This window comes from Nymphalis io, chromosome 29, assembly GCF_905147045.1.
Source record: "Nymphalis io chromosome 29, ilAglIoxx1.1, whole genome shotgun sequence".
Taxonomy (NCBI): Eukaryota; Metazoa; Arthropoda; class Insecta; order Lepidoptera; family Nymphalidae; genus Nymphalis; species Nymphalis io.
In genome coordinates, this window is record NC_065916.1 from 6,325,801 (window position 1) to 6,347,750 (window position 21,950).

Consider the following 21,950-nt stretch of genomic DNA (forward strand, 5'->3'; position numbering starts at 1 on the left):
ACCGAGATGACTCCGCGTTAAGAACTGGAATTAACTAACCATGCACTTTGTGCACAAAGTAACGTTTTCTTATCAATACTTTAAAAATATTCCAAATATCCTCAATAACACTTACAACTCCTCCAAATCAATATCAAGTGGGTAATAAAATGTTAAATGTATGTCCCATAAGTAAAACAATCCACCTAGGTCGTCGCATAGTTAAGATAACAACTTTGTAAGTAAAAAAATACGGGTGGGTCGATTTTTTTGGCGGCCAGTGTATTTTCGTTACAAAACTATTTATTTAAATACATATTAATGACAATATCATACAAATTTTAAATACGGGCAACATTACATAACATTAATATCTATTATTTTATATAATTGTATGTTATATAAAAACTAAACGGCAAATACACAACAAATTATAATCACATAAGAAAGAAGAATGTAGAAAAATATGAAAATATTTACAATCAATATATACTTTATTCAAGTTGGCTCTTGAGCACTTTAATTTACATTACCCCAAAGGCCACTTAAAATATTTAAAAATAAAACAAATTCATGAGTGTCAAAAAAATAAAACTAAAAACATTTGTATTTTAGCAAGCAAAAACAATAATAAATATTTATTTAGTATAATTTTACATAACATAATGGGATGCAAAAAAATTATTACCACTTAGCTTGATGTCAAGACAATCAAAGCATTACATTTACTTATTAGATTATCAAAAAATCCAACAACAGTTTTTAAAGAAACTTGAAGATTAAATGAAAAACCAAAATATAATTGTTTAAAGTTCCGTAAGTTCCAGAAAGTAAATAGGGAGACATATGATTCACAATCATGTCTCCCTATTTACTTTCTGCTTCTTTAATATAATAATTTCTATTGTTTATTGGCGGAAACTATTGGTCATGTCACCCTATAGGAATGACTACACACAATAATGCGTTTATTATTGGCTTACAAAATCAACCTTATGAATAACAAAATTTAAATAATTCTATCTCTTAATCCGGCTTGTACTATTCTATACAACATTCTAGCCTGATCCGAGACGGGATAGGCTAGTATGCTGTTAAAAGCTCCTATGTCTAATAAATTAATACAATATCTTATTATTTATGTGCTATTATATATATATGTATATATAATACTTCAATGCCGATTCAATGGCTGCCCTGCTGAAATAAATAATTGAACAGCATTTTCGCATTTATTAAAGCTGTAGTAACGATAATTGCAAATTATGACATGATGTCATTATTCTATTTTATTAAGATATAGAATAACAATGGAATATCAATAACACTATTTAACGCTAAACTCTGTTACTAGATGGCGCTTTGTGCTAATTTTATCGACTTGCCGACTGATGACACATTAACTTTTCCCGAGTAATGCTAGCTTCTTTTCTTCATCATCTTGTTTTAAAAAAAAAAAAATTAATCCAACAAAATGAAAAATATATTAATACAACTTCCTAATTAGGTTGATTCTACATGCGAATTAGTTTTTTTTTCTTGACGAGAACACAAGGGCCGGCGCCATCTTAAATAAGCTACCTCTAGTTTAGATTTAAGCCAGCCATCAAAAAAACTCATCGTGGTTCGATGTTTTTTTTTCTAAGTAGAATAAGAATTAGAATCATAGGAACAAATTAAATGAATCTTATCAAATACGATTCGCCGAGTTGGATTTCAGCGATTTTACTCTACAAAATTGCAAACTGCGGCAATAGTACTTTCGTCGATATTTAACATTGCAAAATGTTTTTCAATACATTCCACACTGAGAGGTTCATATTATATTAACTATTTAATACAAAATTATGGTTTTTCAATTATTTACCTATCATTACCTATATTGATCTATTGTTTTTTTTTCATCTATAAAACAATATTACAAAAGAACGTCGTCGAAAAAATAAATTAAACTTGGCTATTGGACCACTCAAACGAGCAAACGAACGACAGATCCGAGCCGTCCGAATATTGGAGCGAAACTAACAAGGAACCGATCACCGAAAGCCGACTGTCGGACATACGATACATACGTCATAATAATACATATGTTAGAGTAGGGCAGCAAGAGTCATCAGATGAAAAGTATTTTCGACATTAGTATACGCTTGCGGCTTTGCCCCTGAGTTAGGGGATATAGGTTAAAAAAATATATATACCCCATAGGTTAAAAAAAAGGAGCCTATTGCCGTCCTTAGCATTCAAGCTTGCTTCATACCAAATTTTATCAAAATCCGTTTAGTGAAAGCAGCGTTATTTTGGCATTTATAATATAATTATTAATAAATATTATACAAGGGACTGAATAAGAAGTATTATTGTAATAGAATTCAAAAATTTCCTTTATTAATCAAATCTAAGATTGATGCTTTGCATTCAAGTGCAAATAGTGATTTTTGAAATGATTTTCCATATATTATTAATATTATTGTAATCTTCAGCTAGCTGAGCCTTTCCATTGGTCATGAAGTTAGTGGATGAAAGCATTTTTGATCTTTGAACTATCAAATAGTTCAGAAATATGGTCACTAGTTATTTAGGATTAGTTCATTTTTAACACTATTATACATAAAAATAATTGTAAAGAACACTACAACAGTATTATCATAATATAAAAATGTATACTTCAGTTCCTTGTCTACTTAAAGTCCTTGTTAGTAGCTGATATATAAATGTATGTTCAAACATAACTTGCTACTCGTTCATAATTTACTAACATATTTTTTTATATAAATACATGACAGTTTGTTAAAAAACAATTCTTTATGCATTAGAGCGCGAAAAAGCATCTACAATATGACACTCACAGGTGGTAGGGCTTTGTTCAGGCTCGTCTGGGTAGGTGCCACCCACTCATCAGATATTCTACTACAAAACAGTAGTACTTGGTATTCTTGTTTTCGTGTTCCGGTTTGAAGGGTGAGTGAGCCAGTGTAATTCCAGGCACAAGGGACATAACATCTTAGTTCCGTAAGGTTGGTGGCACATTGGGGATGTAACCGATGGTAACATTTCTTACAATGCCAATGTCTATGGGCGTTAGTGACCACATACCATCAGGTGGCCCATATGCTTGTCCGCCTACCTATACTATAAAAAAAGGGCATATAGCTTATTATTTTGAAAAGTATAAAAAAAAAATGTAATCAAACAAAATGAGCTTTGGGGACCTGGTGCACCACACCACCTTGCCATATGGTAGCTACACCACTAAATATATAGCATTAAAATAGACCTTTAAGATATTAACTAGATTCTGGAGTTGCAAAATTGTAATAAATGGATAACATATTAATCTGTAAACTTAATATATAAAAAAATTAAAAACTACTCGTAACTCTTCGCTCATAATTTTAGAAATTCTTCCTCAAGTTCATATTATACCAATTTATTTACCATTCAATCTATTTATATAGAAGTCATACTATAGAGGTAAGATTTAGTTTAAGACAATTAGACGCTTAGTTAACCTTATTAAAACTACTACCTTGCTGTCAAGGTCTGTATGTTTTGCGATTTTATGCTGGATGAATAAAATTATATAAACATCAGATACACATACATCTATGTATGTTTATCAATTAATTTCAGTTATAATTTCAAATATATTGTAAATATATTTCAAATTGTTGTGCTATGCACATCTCTACCTCTCTTTGTTATCTTTTTTCCTCTATGTAAAGGCTTTCTGGAAGAGATCTTTTATATATTTTTATGATATGCAATTTATACTTATGTTTATTAATATACGAGTATTTTGACTGTTTGGATATGAATATTTATTATTAATTGTAATAAAAAATATTATATGGATGTAGAGTTGTAGTTGTAAAAATGTTAGGTTAATTTTAAAATTCTATAGGCAAATAAAAATAAAAATTGGTAGAGATGGAAAAATAGAAAATTAAACAAACTCTCTAAAGAATAGCGCTCCGGAAGTCAGAAAAAGTACCCATATTATTACAATATAAATTTACTAAATGGATAATAAATCTATTTTCTAAATTATGAATTCCAAAATGCTCGGGCCCCAGGATGATCATATCCGTTTAAAGTTACATCTAATAATTTCTTTTTATAAAATCTTAACAAATGTCAAAGTGAAATTTTACAAAATAAGTAGTTATCTAATTTAACAAAACAATAAGTCGTTATCTAAATGGATACAAAATTATTGTTATAAATATAAATATTAATAAAGTTTAATTTTCTAATCTAAATACAAAATATCAATATGTAAATATTTTTTGAATCCTTTGAATGCCAACTTTTTTTTTTAATAAAATATTAAGTTACAGTCTATATAAATCACACGCGGTTCTATTACAGCGGCGAAATTAATATGTACAAATTACATACCAAAATCCAGATCTTTAAGTTAGTTAATTAAAGTTTAAACCTCCTTAGTCTTTCCAAAGAATATCATGAAGACATCTTGAAATAAATTCTTAAGAATCCCATTCGAATATAATTCCCGCGAGGTGTACCAGGATAATAACAAATCCACGAATATTTAAACAATCCAATATGGATTTTAATTAATTTCACCAAAATGTGGAATACTGTTCATGAAAACAGTACTTTTAAACAATATTTTTACAAAAAAATAAAAGTTACAAAAACTAAAAAACTAATTTAGGTCACCATTACGACCCAATGACCGGAAGGAAAGTGAACAAATGTCAAAGAGCATCTCAAAGATAATAAATTAAAATTAGTTCAAAAACGCATAATGCTTAAAAAATTGCATTTTGACAATATTTATATGACAATATTCAAATATTGTATAATTATAATCTTAGTTGCACCTGTTAAAGTCAACTGACACATGACAACTAATGTTTTAGGTTATTAATTTAATAAATTTGTCGTATTTATTTTAAAATAACGCATCCATGTAACGTGTAAAATTATGTTACATGATATTAGGAATTTACATATTATTTTTTATTTTAAGCTTAATATATTTCAACGTTTAGCTTGTATTATTTATTAATTACACAAAAAAAATATCATGATATGATTGCTGTAGGGCACTATAAGACTACATACATATTGTATGTGGCCTACAATACAATACCTATATATGTATGTTTTTAAAGAAAAACCTTTTACAATAATAACACTTGAATAACATTACACATAACTATGAATGTTTGTTTTATTATTCTTATATATTTTATTTGCATAATATAGATACTATATTCACTGCACAATACACCATATTCTAATCTGTCGTTATTTTATACTAATACAATAACAACTTAATAATAAAACCATAACCGCACCGTAACAGCCTGTGAATGTCCCACTGCTGGGCTAAAGGCCTCCTCTCCTCTTATTGAGGAGAAGGTTTGGAGCTTATTCCACCACGCTGCTCCAATGCGGGTTGGTGGAATACACATGTGGCAGAATTTCAGTGAAATTCGACACATGCTGGTTTTCTCACGATGTTTTCCTTCACTGTCAAGCACGCGATGAATTATAATAACAAATTAAGCACATGAAAATTCAGAAGTGCTTGCCCCGGTTTGAACCTACGATCATCGGTTAAGATTCATGCGTTCTTACCCCTGGGCCATCGTATTAATCATTAAAAAAATACTTTTTGATTTTCAATTTTGGATAAAGCTCAGGCACAAGCACAGGACTGATTAAGAACAATAAATGTGAACACTAGCTACATTGCAAATAAAAAATATTTTAAAAAAAGCTACTACACCAGTTTATCGTTTCTTTTCGCTTGAGTCTGCTTCCAGAAACAGTGGTAGTTAAAATAGTAACGATTCAAAAACGCTTTACTATAAAGCTTACTTGAATAAATACATTTCATTGGATTTTGTAAGTGCTTACTTGTATTAGAAAATCAATCACAAATTAACAATAACTACAATTACGGCTTCAGCGTTGTTTGTTGTTGTTGAATTATTGTTAATTGTAAATTATATTATTATTGGGTTTAAGTTAAAAACAATAATAATAATAAGTTAAAAAAAACCGAACTCAACACAACCCAACAAATTTCAACTAGCATGGATATGGTCCTTGCTTAGTTGAGTTCAACGAGTTGAACCTATGTTCTACAAACATTCATTCTACATGACCAAAACCATGGCACCGCCTACCTTTATGATAGGTAGGTTTGAAGAAATAATTGATTTTTGTAAATTCTTAAAAATACACTGGGATTTTAAACTCGGACCATTTAGATCATAGGCGATACATACAACCTAGATGGAGTAAGAGCCCGTGAACGCAAGACCTTCCTTATTTATATATATAAATCCGAATCTCAGCTCGCTCTCAACAGGAAACTATTTGCTACTATGGAGTATGGGTCAACGTGGCTTTAGCAGGTAGCAAAGGTGTATTAAATTTCAACTTAAATTTATCTAAACTATAATTTTCTACGGAATAATATTAAAAATACACGTCATTCATTTGCAGACATCTTTAAACTGTTTTATAATTTCTAATGTGGCAACATGAACATTGACAGCTACTTTTTAAGGCAGGAAACTGATTAATTTTTACTTAGGCTCGTAATTGGGTATTATAATATATTATAAGGATTTAATTATTTTTATCTGAACCTCATTCTGAATTTTTAAAAATAAAAAAAAATGTTGTACCGACAATTTAATTATGAGCAATCAGTGTTTTATCAAGAATAATAAAGAGGTTTTGAGAAGGCTAAGTAAAAATATTCCATAAAAAAAAACTGAAGGATACCATAATTTAATTTCTTTATTGAAGCTATAGAATAAATAATCAGATAGGTACACTTTAAAACTTGTTGTTTTGTCATATTTCTAGCGATGCGCTTCACTACTTACTCTGAGCTCTTGCGCAATCATAACAGTCCATTCAAATTCTGCACTCATTTTCTTCACCTGTGTCTCTCTGTTTCGCTTTTGATAAAATTTGGTATGAAACAAGCTTGAACCTCAAGGAAGGACACTACACGGTCTACTTTGAATACCCAGCACCTGCCCCATCCCCATCAAGCGGGAGGGAACTAGTCTATACTAATATTTTCAAGAGGTTAAATTTGATTTTTTCAAAATTTCTTACGATTAGTAAGACGGATAACTGTTCATCTCGGGCGAAGTCGGGGCGGGCTGCTAGTAATTTACAAATTTAGAATTATCTCTGTAAATACGCTGCATGTTAATGTTTAATGTAAATATAATAGAATGGTGGAGCTCGTTGGCTCGACTCTACGGAGATGACAGCGCGTTTGCCGCCATATATTTTGTCTGTGCGCTTTGCTAAAAGGCGTGACAAAGACCGCCCCAAGGCGCCGAGTGGTCAGCGTTAGTGGGGCGGACGTACGTGTCTCAGATGCCACGTCTCGATTGATTTGTGTAGAAAGCCTCAACTAGTACACGTTGGCCTAGCACCTTCTTGTTGGACTGACGAATGACGAGTGAAGACACGTTGGGCCAACGTACTGGGTCACAATAACACTACTCCGTGTACGTTGGCGTGTTGGTGTTTAGGAATTGGCCGGCATTCACAGATAATCAAAAATCCTCCATACTCTTTGTAATATATAATAATATGAGCAATTAAAAAAAAATTGTACCCTAGGTTTTTACCGTGTCCCTCAACTTTGTTTAATTATTTTAAATTTTAAGATATTTTTAAAATTATATATAGATTCTCGATTTGTTGATACTTTACCAAATATAAATTTTACAAAGATTTTAAAATATTTAAGACCATCGAATTTACCTGTCCCCTGCCCAACTCGTCAGATTATCTTGATAATTCCAATAATTTCATGTCTAATTTAAAAGTTAAGGGTATCGAAAACATTTATTTTTATTTATGTTCTACTTAAAATAAATCTAAAATTAAAACCGAAAGTTTGAGCTAACCGGAACATTCCGTATTGTGACCGCTATTTTTTGCAAAAAAATCTTCTAAATAAGGAACAATTCGACACGAAATGGCGGCACATATATCATTCTTCATCGAGAGTCAGAGACGCTATTTTGCTTTAATTTTCAAATTAACTTGACCAGCGCGGACGCGGTGTTGAACTATTCTGCGTTTCAATTTCGTTCCTCAGGTGTGTGACCTAGTTTTACTATTATAAATCACTTTTATTTAGTAATTGTTATTGTTGACATGTTAATAATCTTAAGTATGATAGGTAATTGTTAAACAATTTAAAACTACAAGAAGGTAGCATTATGTGACCTCCGTTTTGTGACTTATTCTACGGTCACATTTAACGGAACAGCAGGTCACAACAGGTCGGAATGCATCAGGCTTAGTTCATATTGCACCCGACTCACCAAATAAATGTATACTGTTACAAAATGTTATCAATATATATAATATGTGCATCAAAAAATATGATCCAACTTTTTAATTTCTTAATCATTATCATTAAAATAATGTGTTTTTTGATGTGAAATAGTAGTAATTATTACAGTAGTACTGATGTTCCTCACTTCCAAGTAAAAAAAAATTGTAAATGTTGTAAGGTCCGATGCTTTTCGAATTTATAAGGTTACAGCTACAATTCTGAAACTAAAAACACAGTCGGAAAAACACTTGGAAAAGAAAAAAAAAGTATAAAAAAATGATCAACTGGCATTATATGCCATAAATTTAACGTTTCGTTTCTAGGTCGGAAAGCAAAATGTATGTCATAATAGGTACACATTTAGGCAATTTTGAAGTCATGTGAATACAACCTTTTCTTTTAAGACGTCCATTTTGTCACTGTGTGTGTCCCTTCAAAATTATGAAGTTAAATCTACGAGTTCTTACGATTTAATTCCGTGCGGCCATCATTATGTGTCTAGTAAAAAGCTACTCACATCAAGTAACATATAATATATTTACGGAGTAAAATTAAAAAATAACAAAGTTAAAAGCGACAGTCACAAAACTGAATAAAACACACATATTTTGTGTAAATCCTTAAGCTACGGCTATTTTCTTTGATTTGTCAAGTGATAATACGTATTACTAGTTTAGTTAAATTTTAAAAAGGCTTATAAGTTTCATACTTTTCCTAAATATTGCTTTTAAATATAGTCACACAACGGAAACAATTACGCCACAAAGTCCGTTTTGTTTCGATATTCAAGAGAAAATACCTCGAATTCCGTAAATAAAATGTATGCATTCTTTATGAAAATCAACGAATACTGACTGTAACCCTTTAATGATTTACAATGTTTTTTAAAGTATTATTATATTATAGTATTTTTATATATAATATATTCGTTGCAGTGCAATTGAAGGGAAAAAATCATATCAATCATCTATCGAAACCGTAACTAAACTAGAACGTCGACTGTAATACCGTCGTTAGATGTCCAGCTTATCAACGGAACAATATTAAATAACACAATAAACAACATAATAAATAAGTATAAAATTAAAGTATATTCAAAATATTTAATTTTATTAAATTCAGATTGTATTTAATTAGAATTAATAAAGAAACAAATACTGCGAATTAGTTGATTGGCCGCCATTTTGAATGAGCGTCCTTCGGTTCGAGCTTATGCCGCGATGTCGGATCGCGAATACGTCACGAAAATGTCATCGGTCCACATGGTAAATTTTGTAAAAAATAAAACAATAATATTCCTAAGATTCAGTTTCTCGAATAAATATTTTATATAATTAGTATCATTTTAGTAGACTGACTACACCGCTATAATCACTAGCGACGTGTTACAGAAACAAATCACTTACCGATCACGACAAACGTCGAAGCCAAAACAGTCATTTTGAATCAACTTAAAATTTGTTAATCTTATAAATTGTCTGTTATTTAAAACAATTTTTTCCTTGTCTTCAAATATTTTTTAAGCGAACACGCACTGTTATAAATATTTAAAATAAACTCACTAATAATTTTATGCTTTAAATGAAATCATAGAATACACGTCTACCGCGTACAAGAACTAGACTGCAATTATGAATACTTATCATGGAGAGCCGAGATTATATACTCGTGCACAACGTGCTGAAGCAAATTACCCTCCCTCCCCCTTCCTTGTCCCTTTTATTACTCACGCGTCACAATTTACACCGTTTACGATTCTTTTTTAATATCCTGTTCTAATATTATTCGTAATTAAAGTCGAGCCGGTTGGCGTGGTTGGTAGACGCCGAAGGTTGTGGATTCGATTCCCCCCCAGAACAGACATTTGAACGTTTGCGAGTACTATTAAATCGTTTTTGAAAAGATCATTCACTGGTGGTGAACATTATCATTCATTTTTTTTTATTTCATTTTCATTTTCCCAAACGCTGTTAATAATCTACATCGTCCTAACGCAAACGCGTCGGTGGAGTGAACCTCACAAAATATCACACCCAGCCTGCAAACAGTTACAGTAACTACTAACAAAACCCGCTGCATCGCCAGTAACGAATTCAGTTTGTGACGAAAATCCTTATAACTAACATTTTAACGTCCGTAATACCTGAAATGAATGAATGAATGAATTTAACATTTAATTTATTTAAATTATTAGAAACGGTGTCTTAAATTAAAAAAAAAAAAATGTTTCGGTAAGCGCAAATATCGATATTAGCCTAAAAGGAGGTAGATAGTTTGAAATCACAGGCACTCGCTTGTGCGCAACTCACTGATAAAGGAAATGCCGACGAAAGCTCAGCAAGATAATACTGAGTAGTATACAGGTGACTGATGAATTACCACTACTAAATAAATGTGTGTAAATGTCTGAAATGTGGACACATTTTCAGCCATGCCGGCGGCGCGTGCGGCGTGGTATTGTACTGCGCTGCTCGCCACCCGCAACCCCCGCCCCGTGGTTAATTATCCGGGCAAGCGCCGTCGTGAGGGTCGTACGACCGCCTTATTATTTATTATAAAGAGATGTTTTTTTTGGTAATTTTGTGTTTAATGGATAAAATACAAAAACTACTGGATAGCTATATTATCAGCGAATTACCTAGGCTGTATTAAAAATCATAGATAACATAAAAATCTGAAAAAATTGAGATCTACGAAAATTGCAATTGTCTAACGTAAGGTGTCCGCGGCCATTTATCTAGCCACTAGACAGACGAGGCTGGCAAACACGTGTTTATAGTATACATATAAGCGAAACGCCACTAATCACGAGATCTCCTAAGTATAGTGCTTTCATTAATAAATTATCTTTAACTATGCTTTATTTATCTCATACACTGTATTGGATAACCAATCTGATTACTGGCATTCTATTATATGCCAAATAAAATTAAAGAAATTTAATTAATCTTGTACTGTAACTGGTAAAGTCGTATTTTATAAAGCGGTGGACAGTAAAAAGCTCGTAGTTATCAAATTTGAGTTCAGTCGAAACTAAACTGTCAATAATATCATTCACTACAGTTGCTAGCATATTGCTATGTTGTAATTTTATTGATTTAATAAGTTTAAAATTTTCATTAGGTTTTAAGGTAATTTATTTATTAATTTTAAATATTAACTTTTTTAACGCATTATATATGTAATTATACGTAAAAAATAAATATAATATTTACGTTTATTTATCAAAAAATTATACATTTATAACGTAATACGTTTAGTTTCATTCCTACTTCGTTTTTATTCTTAGAAAAAGGTATGTTTCCTATAAAAATGAACTACAATTACCAAATATTTATCGGCATATTCAGTACCCAAAACGATTTTACTGTATTAATTAATTTAATGATGTTCAATGAAACGGTAACAGCCTGTGAATGCCCCGCTACTGGGCTAAAGCCTCCTCTCCCTTTTTGAGGAGAAGGTTTTGGAGCTTATTCCACCACGCTGCTCCAATGCAGGTTAGTGGATTACACATGTGGCTGAATTTCAGTGAAATTTGACACATGCAGGTTTCCTCACGATTTTTTCCTTCACCGTTAAGCACGAAATGAATTATTAGGTCCTTACATATGAAATTGGCGTTTTGTACGGGAGGAATATAAAGTGAATTTTTTTTGAATTTTCATGTGCTTAATTTGTGTTTATATTAGGTCCTTACATATGAAATTAGCGTTTTGTCGTACTGACCACTTTGATCTGAAATATCTCCTCTTTGCTTAAGAATTCCAAATTCAAATTTATAAATTCATTTAGCTGGTACATTTGAGTTTTGAAAACAGTCATTCATTTGTTTTTTGCTCATTATTTTTTCCTTTGGCGTCGCTTATTACCGCACAATGGAAAACATGAAATTTTGGTATATTTACGAGTACGAGTGAATCGAACTTGCAAACACGCGTCGACTGCTGTGTTACTTTGCTCAACCGACAAACTTTTAAATCGAATCATTACTTGTGATGAAAAGTGGATACTGTACGATAACTATAATATAAATGATAATGATAAATGGCTAAACCCTGGCGACCCAGCCAAATCCTGCCCTAAACGAAAATTGACTCAGAAAAAGCTACTTGTGAGCGTTTGGTGGACTAACGCCGGTGTCGTTCACTACAGCTTTCTAAACCCTGGCCAAACGATTACGGCAGATATCTACTGTCAGCAACTGCAAGTCATGAAGGAAGAACTAGCTGCTAAACAACCGAGATTGGTCAATCGCTCTAGGCCGCTGCTGCTTCACGGCAACGCAAGACCACACACTGCACAACAAACAACCACTAAGTTAGATGAGCTACAATTGGAATGTCTGCGACATCAACCGTACTCCCCGGACCTTGCTCCATCAGATTACCATTTTTTCTGGAATTTGAACAATTTCCTTCAAGGAAAAAAATTCAACTCCGATGCGGCAGTCCAAACCGCCTTCAAAGAGTTTATTTATTCTCGCCCCCATGGTTTTTTTAGTAAAGGGATCAATGAACTACCTATGAGATGACGAAAGTGCATAGATAACAACGGTGAATACTTTGATTAATTAAATATATTTTATAAAAAAAAATTGACTTTATAATCCTCCCGTACAAAACGCCAATATTATATGTAAGAACTTAATATTTATAAAACGTTTAAGACGAGCAGACGCGTCGCGCAATACAGCTTTATAATACTGTTTATATAAGCGATGGAACGCGTTTCAGCACGAACATGATTCACACTTTAGACGACGTCAAACGTCTACGCGCGTTATAAAATATTTTATTTAAAAATAATAACGAATAAAATATTATTTAGTAAATATGAAAGTTTAGGTATTTTATATAATAATATATTACGTCTAAACAACTTGGAAGCCGAATTATATTTTTTATTCAATGGTGGAGTGATATATACAATAGGACATACCGACTGAGCTGAGAACTCGTAAAATTCTTCATTTCGCGCATTCGTTTTTCGTAGTGCACGTAGCTCTACGCTACGAGACATTAATTAACAGTTTTTTCTACGTTACGAGCTACGTGAAAGCTTTACCCTTCGTATGCCGCATCGCACACCATGAGAAATGCTGTATCTGCCGCCGATTTATCGGGTGAAAGAGAAAGAACATATACCTAAGAAAGAGATAGTTTTTTTCTGTCTCTTTCATAGGGTGCACGCTATGGTTTGGTACAGCCGGGCGGGCGTAAACTTTATTTTGACAATATTATCGAAAGTTTTTATATACTCTTTTTTATCACTAGCTCTCATATCCAGATTATTTTAAATATTTTTTTGAATAAAAGTCTCAGTGTTTTACTCGTTTATTATGATTGTTTTTACTTTTTTAAAACTCAATTTTAATTACGTTGATTGTATTAGATTTAACACAAAGTGAAAATACCATAGAACCATGGAACAATCTAGATTTTACGAATAGAGTTAATGACGTAAAAAAAATTATTGTATGGGATTATGTAATCGCAGACTAAAAGATTTTTCAGGATTATTTTCGGCTATGAACGTATAATTGGTAAAACATCTTCTATATATATAAAACAATTCTCCGTTAAATCCTTGTATTTAAATCTTGCATTGGCTGCATTGAACATGTACTATATCCATCTATGCCCACTTTGGCATGAAATGTTAATGAACTTCCTGAAATAGTATTTTTTAATTAATATGTAAACGCAAAACATTGGCAAGAGTAAGGTAACATCATGGGATAAGGTATTGTATATAAAGCAGCCTTGTCAAAAATTGTCCTCAAACCTATGATAAATGATCTTAATTAAGAGCAAAGTTGCTAATCTTTAACTTGATTTTGTAGAAGCTGAATCCAGTTCATGATAAAAAATAAAATATTGTATGTATAACAACATTATTGCTTAAAGGGTCTATCAATAATTATAAATACCGTACCGTAACAGCCTGTGAATGTCCCACTGCTGGGCTAAAGGCCTCCTCTCCTCTTTTTGAGGAGAAGGTTTGGAGCTTATTTTTTATCGATAAAAAAAACACGAAGTGACCTATGATATTTATTAAATGCTTTAGTTTATTGAGACCGAAGCTGGAAGATTAATTGAATTTACTCATAATCTAGGGTTGACATTAGAGTATTTTTGTTACATATATTATAAAGAAAGGTTTTGGCGCTTCACATTGTCTTTTCATATTCCAATATTCATCATTGCGACTGCGCTCTCCAAATTAAAATTTATACTGTTTCGCTACCGTAACCTCATAGCAATCCTAAAGATGAAATTCGAGAGGAATCCCTTACTTGCCTTGGTTGGCATTTCATCATTCATTGGTATGATAAAAAAACGTTGCAAAAAATATTTCAAACGTCTCTACTCTTAGTATTTGTATAAAATTGGGTGAATAAGTTTTCTTTTTACCATAAAATGTTAAAAATGTATCTGTTCATACAAGGTTTTCTCAGTCCGATGTGGTCCACGGATCGTCTTTACGCCTTTTCATCATTTATGAAGGTATGGTTCGAATATATCTGTTACGAGAGAATATTACGAACCGGTTGTAAAATAATGAGATTATTTGACATGTATGTTACGTAATTTTATTAATTACGAAACATTATATAAAAAACATTTTCTTATTGCTCATATAAAAATAGTGTAACAAAATATATATCAATTATAGAGTAACTTAACATTCAAATAAAAAATAAAACATTTTTTTTTCTATTTTTAGAATTTATTAACTAAAACATTAATTCAATTGAATATGTATATGTAAGAGGTATATTTTAATTTATAAAAAGTTTACTCTAAAAAGGTGTTATTTGCATAACTAATATGAATAAGATTATTATATCTACAAATTCAAGTACTAATAAATATATATATATAATAATACTTACAATAGGAGTCTCTTGTACGAATCTAGTCTGATTTTGTTGTTAGCTCCAAAAAAGACTTAAGCCTGTCGGCTGTCGGTTTCAGATCTTTGCACGTGGACTTGATCAATGTTTTGTATGATATGCAACATTTCTCTAGGTGATCCGGATAAGGCAATGTCTAAAATATTATCCTAGATTGATCCGTTTCAATTCCATCTTAACAATAATAATATCCTTGTTTCGTAATTAACAATACAATTTTACCAATAAGTATATCTCTTGTATTAGTTGTGAAATTAATACATTTTTTTTAATAAGTAAAAAATATGACTATTACGTTAAAACGACAAAACCTGTTAAAAAATGAAAATTAATTTTAGATCTCGTAATCATAAACGCATGAAAAATATTATGTATTTTATTCATTATCTTGTATAGGAAACAATGAAGTTAAAAAACAGTTCACAAATAGTAAGAGCCGAACACAACCTGAAACTTACACCTGAATCTTATTGATACAAAAATGTTTTTAAAAAGATTGATCAATACCTACGTATGAAATTAATTTAATATGATAGCTTTATTTAAATAATTAAAATATATATTATAACTGAATGATAAGTTTAAAAATAAAAATAATATAAGTTTTATTTAGGGTAAACTAAAATCTTTGTGGAAGAAATGCAAAAAGCTATTTTATGGATAGAGTATATTTGTATACCACAAATATATTCTACGCTTACCCGAGAACCTTTGTTAACACCAATAAAATCACTTTACTGTTGTTAATGTTAATTACATATTCGATATTTTCACAAATATGACCGCGAGCATTCGAAAATATGATGTTGGCGCGCGAATTTGCGACGTGAATTTCGTCGTCGCTGATTGGTCGAAATGATAATCTAATAAAAAAGAGAGAGGGAGGCAAATATATATCAATTACTATGGATAAAAAAGAGCTAGGTATGTTTCTCTAGTGTAGTGTAAAACAAAATAAAATGAACTATGAGATAACGTTCGAGCACACATCTACGCCCCGGCCGGCTTACGAAGAATTAATAGTCATTTTTTCTACGTAAGTATGAATTGAAAGGCATTTGTGTTCCGATTTGAAACTCTTTTCATTTAGAAAGGTGCAAGCGTTGTTTAAGTAAGGGCTGATTTTAATTAATCGTCGATGTTTTTAATTCAATTATTTCTTTGTCATTTTCCGTGATACCATTCTCTTAGGTTTGTATGGAACGTTTTTCAAAAAGCCTATTTCAATTTTCTAATTATATATAATTAGCTAGCATTGCAATTTAATTTTATTGTTGTTGGAATATACAAAAATTCAAGCCTCCATAGATAATAGATTTCTCTTTCATTATATTATTCAATCTTTCACTCATTCACATTCGCTCACCACTCATTCAATCAACGAACATCTTTACTTTGATTATTTAATATTCATTATTAAAATCATTGTCAAACAGTGCAGACGTGTCTTATTATACCTACCCCATTTCCCTTCAGGTTATGGGCCCAGGTCATGTTTAAAGTTGTTTAAATAATTAAAATTAATAGTAAAAGTGTTTCTCAAAATGGATTCGCGAAGTAAAAGAAATATACAACAATTTAACGGTGATCGCTATAGTACTTGGAAGTTTCGTATAAGGTCACTATTAGAAGAAATGCAGTTATTGCTTGTTATTGACGAAGAACCACCACCAAAACCAGATAATGAGTGGATTAAGAAGAATATGCTAGCAAAAGGTACGATTGTAGATTACTTGGGTGACACATTTTTAAGCTTTGCAAGAGGTTCTTCTACTGCAAAATCCATAATGGCCGAGCTAGACAAAGTATATGAGCGGAGGAGCTTAGCGACTCAATTGGCTTTACGTAAACAGTTACTTAATATGAAACTACAGCCAGATGTGACACTATTCGAACATTTTAACAACTTCGATAATATCATTACCGAATTAATATCGGCTGGTGCAAAATTGGATGAGATGGATAAAATATCACATTTACTTTTAACTCTACCCACATCATACGATGGTGTTATAACGGCGCTGGAAACACTTGGAGAGGAACAATTGCATCTATTTTTTGTAAAAACTCGTCTTCTAGATCACGAAGTCAAACTAAAGAATACCACGACGACAGAACTCAAAGTTTTACATACATCAACGAATAAATTCAAATCGCAGAACAAAATTGGATTCGATAAAAAGAAATCATATAATTATTATAAAAAGAAGTCATACACCGGAAATTCATCATATAAAATTTCAAAATTATATTGTGATCATTGTGGACGACGAAATCATATGAAGAAGGATTGTCGATTTTTCAAAAAGTTACAACAAAATGGAGGTAGTAGCGGCAGTAAAACAGCAGCTGCGAGCGCTTTGCAAATCAGAAACGATAACGAGGACAGTTTCGCATTTATGTTTTCAACGTGTAAGTTGTCAAATTCTTATAAATATCATATTAATAATATTGTTTTCATTTTAGATTCGGGCGCAACTGACCACGTTGTAAATAGTAAGGAATTATTTTCTTCCTACTCAGAGTTCACAATACCGATTAAAATTGGTATAGCTAAGAACAATGAAAGCATTCAAGCGTTTGGTAAAGGTACAATAAATGTCACTACTAATTTAGGTTTTCAAGGGACGATTAATAATGTATTATACGCGCCGGACGTGCCATGTAATTTAATATCTGTATATCGTATTCAACAAGCAGGTATGGTTGTTTATTTAAAAATAACAGTGTTTATATTAACGATAGTATCAAGTGTTTAGTGTCGAGTGTTATCAGTAATAATTTATTTAAATTAGTTTTTCAAGTTCATACGCGATCTCAACATAATTTAAATTTGTCTCAAACTTCTACATCTTACGAACTATGGCATAAGCGTCTAGGTCACTTAAACAAAAATAAATTTAACATTCTAAAAAACTTAATTGATGATAGTTACCTAATTAATGATATTATGCCTAATGATACATTATGTGAGTCTTGCATACTTGGTAAACAGTCGCGGTTGCCCTTTGCAAAATCAAAAGATAAATCAGTTAGAAATAGGCCACTTTTTATAGTTCATTCCGATATTTGTGGTCCTATTACACCACCTACATTTGATGATAAAAATTATTTTATTACTTTTATTGACGATTTTACTCATTATACAGTAACGTATTTGATGCATTCTAAATCTGAAGCATATAAATATATGAAAGACTACGTAACAAAATGTGAAAATTTATTTAATTCTAAAGTTGTTAATTTATATTACGATAATGGCCGAGAGTATCTTTCAAACGAATTCAAAGAATTTTGTGTTGACAAAGGGATAATGTATCATTTAACGGTTCCTTACACCCCACAACAAAATGGTGTATCAGAAAGAATGAATCGTACATTAACCGAAATGGCTCGAACATTGGTTACAAGTGCGAAATTAAATAAAATATTTTGGGGTGAAGCTGTTTTAACAGCTATTTATTTAATTAACATACTACCCACTAAAACTCTGATAAATAAAACACCATACGAAATGTGGCATGGTAAAAGGCCGAAAATAAATCATTTAAAAATGTTTGGATCTACTGCATACGTTCATAACAAAGCTAGAAAAACTAAATTTGATGAGAAATCTTTCAAGTCAATATTGATCGGTTACGATGCAAACGGTTATAGATTATTCAATATCGAAAATAATCAAGTTTTTATAGCTCGCGATGTTATTTTTGACGAGTTAAACTTTGAAAATCACGCCCTACACGTTGCAGTAGTGACAACATTGAAACCCTTTCAAAATTTAGTAAGCCCGAAATTGATTCGGCAAAGCTAAAAATAGATCAACAACAAGATTATTTGAATGACAATTCGTTGGACGGTCAATCGAATACCACTAATTTAAGACGTAGCGAAAGAATTCGAGAATTACCCCCAAAGAATTATAAGCAAATGCACGATCCTAATTTATTTTTATCTCTTTTTAATGATACGCAATCTTTACCTACATCATATAAGAATATTTTCGATAGGCACGATTCTGATAAGTGGTTGAACGCTATACAGGATGAAATTGAGTCGCTTCGAAGCAACCAAACGTGGACATTAGTCATTAGACCGAAAAATGTTAATATTATAAGTTGCAAGTGGGTATTTACAATTAAAAATAATGAATTTGGTGAACCTACACGTTATAAAGCTCGGTTGGTTGCTCGAGGTTTCACTCAAGAGTATTTACAAGACTATCACGAAACGTTCGCACCAGTGGCTCGGATAACTACTTTTAGATTTATATTAACACTGGCAAATCAGTTTGATTTACATTTACACCACATGGACGTTAAAACCGCGTTTCTAAATGGTATATTGAAAGAAAATATTTATATGGAAGTACCGGAAGGTATTTTAGCAAGTAAAAACCAGGTTTGTAAATTGAATAAAACATTATATGGCCTAAAGCAGTCGTCCAGGTGTTGGTATGAACGGTTCAATCTCATTCTCAAGGAAATGGGTTTTAAGAACTCTGAATTAGATCCTTGTCTGTACATATTAGATAAAAACGTGTAAATAGTTCTGTACGTTGATGATTTAATTATTACTACTAAAAATAGTAATTTATTGCAAGCGTTTAAAACCAGTTTAATGCAAAAATTTCAAATGACTGATTTGAAGGACTTAAAACTATTTCTTGGTATTAGAATTCAAAGAACAACTAATACAATTTCTTTAGATCAAACAACATATATGCAAAATGTTCTAAATAAATTTTCTATGAAAGATTGTAATCCATCGAATTCACCTTTTCCTTCTAAAAATCAATTTTGTAGCTTTAAATTCAGACACTCACTATGATGCACCTTGTAAAAATGTTATAGGATGCCTTATGTATGCAATGCTTTGCACAAGGCCAGATATTTGTGCTTGTATTAATATATTAAGTAGATATCAATCTAAAAATAACGAAGAGTTGTGGAAATATTTAAAACATCTCTTACGATACATTAAAGGTACAATTAATTTAAAATTGGTTTATAAAAAATCTGAATATAAAGAGATAATAAGTGGGTATGCAGATTCCGACTGGGGAGGTGACGAGAATGTCAGAAAAAGTACAACTGGCTATTTGTTTAAGGCCTTTAATAATAGTACAATTTCGTGGACTACACGAAAACAAAATACTGTCGCCGTCTCTTCAACGGAAGCTGAATACATGGCTCTCTTTGAGGCTGTGAGAGAAGCAGTCTGGATAAGGTCATTGTTAAATAGTATTTCTATACAAATAACAAAGCCTATTGTAATATTTGAAGACAATAATAGTTGTATATGAATTGCCAATAATCCCACAAATCACAAAAAATCTAAGCACATAGATATAAAATATCATTTTATTAGGGAACAAATCGCTAATCAAATAATAAAGCTAGAACCTATTTCCACAGGAAATCAACTAGCTGACATGTTCACAAAAGCGATACCCTCCAAGAGATTTATAGAATTAAGAAAGAATTTAAATTTGTTTTGAAAAATAATTCATGTTTTGTGTTAATCAAGTAAATGAAGGAATGAGTTTATTTAATAAATAAAAAATAAAAAAAAAAACTATGGTTTATGTAACTAAATAGTTAGTATTTTATTTGTAAGAATGAGTAATGAAAGAAATTATGTTATGGTATTGTAAACTTGTATTTTTGAGGGGGACTGTTGGAAAATACAAAAATTCAAGCCTCCATAGATAATAGATTTCTCTTTCATTATATTATTCAATCTTTCACTCATTCACATTCGCTCACCACTCATTCAATCAACGAACATCTTTACTTTGATTATTTAATATTCATTATTAAAATCATTTGTCAAACAGTGCAGACGTGTCTTATTATACCTACCCCATTTCCCTTCAATTGTAAATGTGATATTAATAATAATTCCTTAAGATAAATTCGGTACGTATTTATATGTATTCTAATTATTTGTTATGTAAAATGTATTGATATAAATATACAAGCATCTTAATGCAGCGTTGTCTGGACTAAGCGACAAGAACACCAATCAATTGCATGTCTTAAGCTATTTCTCTTCTATATTATATTTTATCTCTTTGTTTGAGTGTGCGATGAAGTTATGTACTATTATTATTATAAAAGACAGTATAGCTAGCGGCACAAGAGACACAACGTCTTGGGTCCAAGGTTGAAGAAAATTCTACTGTTATGCTTATAATGAAACATAGTTATTCTGTACTTAACGCCCCTTTTAACTTTGGGCATTCATGCAATATATTAATTATATACAGCCATGTTTCATTTACATACAAGATTATAGTGGCAATGTAATTTTAAGTGTAGAAAAGACACACTACTGATTTCATGCAGGTTCTCATTGATAAAATGTATATTACGAACCAGTGGTAGTTTTTCTTTACAATTAAAATTGTGATTTTCTTTTAATTTTAATAGAAGACAGTGAAGTTGCATAAAATCTATGTGGAAAATAATTCTATCACAAACTATTTAACTTATATGATTATCTAATAAAAAACAGTAGCAACCAAGACAGAAAATATTTACTGCATTTTTATAAACATGCAGCAATGAGTCACCTTGACCAATGTTAAGTGTAAAATTTTTTTGGCATAGCAGTACCAATGTGAAAATCTTTATATATAAACAGGATTCCTGACATGGCTGACTCATCAACAGCCACCTAAACCATGCACTT

General features: G+C 31.2%; 1 protein-coding gene across 3 annotated transcripts in view; it reads right to left on the reverse strand.

Annotated features, from left to right (window-relative positions):
• Positions 1-21,950, reverse strand: part of LOC126779483 (modular serine protease-like) — an 88,494-nt gene that overhangs the window by 13,379 nt on the left and 53,165 nt on the right. Inside the window, exon 1 of one of the 3 annotated variants that reach the window (XM_050503490.1) lies at positions 9,745-9,973. The exons of the other annotated variants lie outside the window; for them this stretch is intronic. Coding sequence (XP_050359447.1) covers positions 9,745-9,778 — 34 coding nt within the window. The 5' untranslated portion in view covers positions 9,779-9,973. Of the gene's footprint in view, positions 1-9,744; positions 9,974-21,950 lie in introns of those variants that run through there. 3 annotated transcript variants of the gene reach the window in all.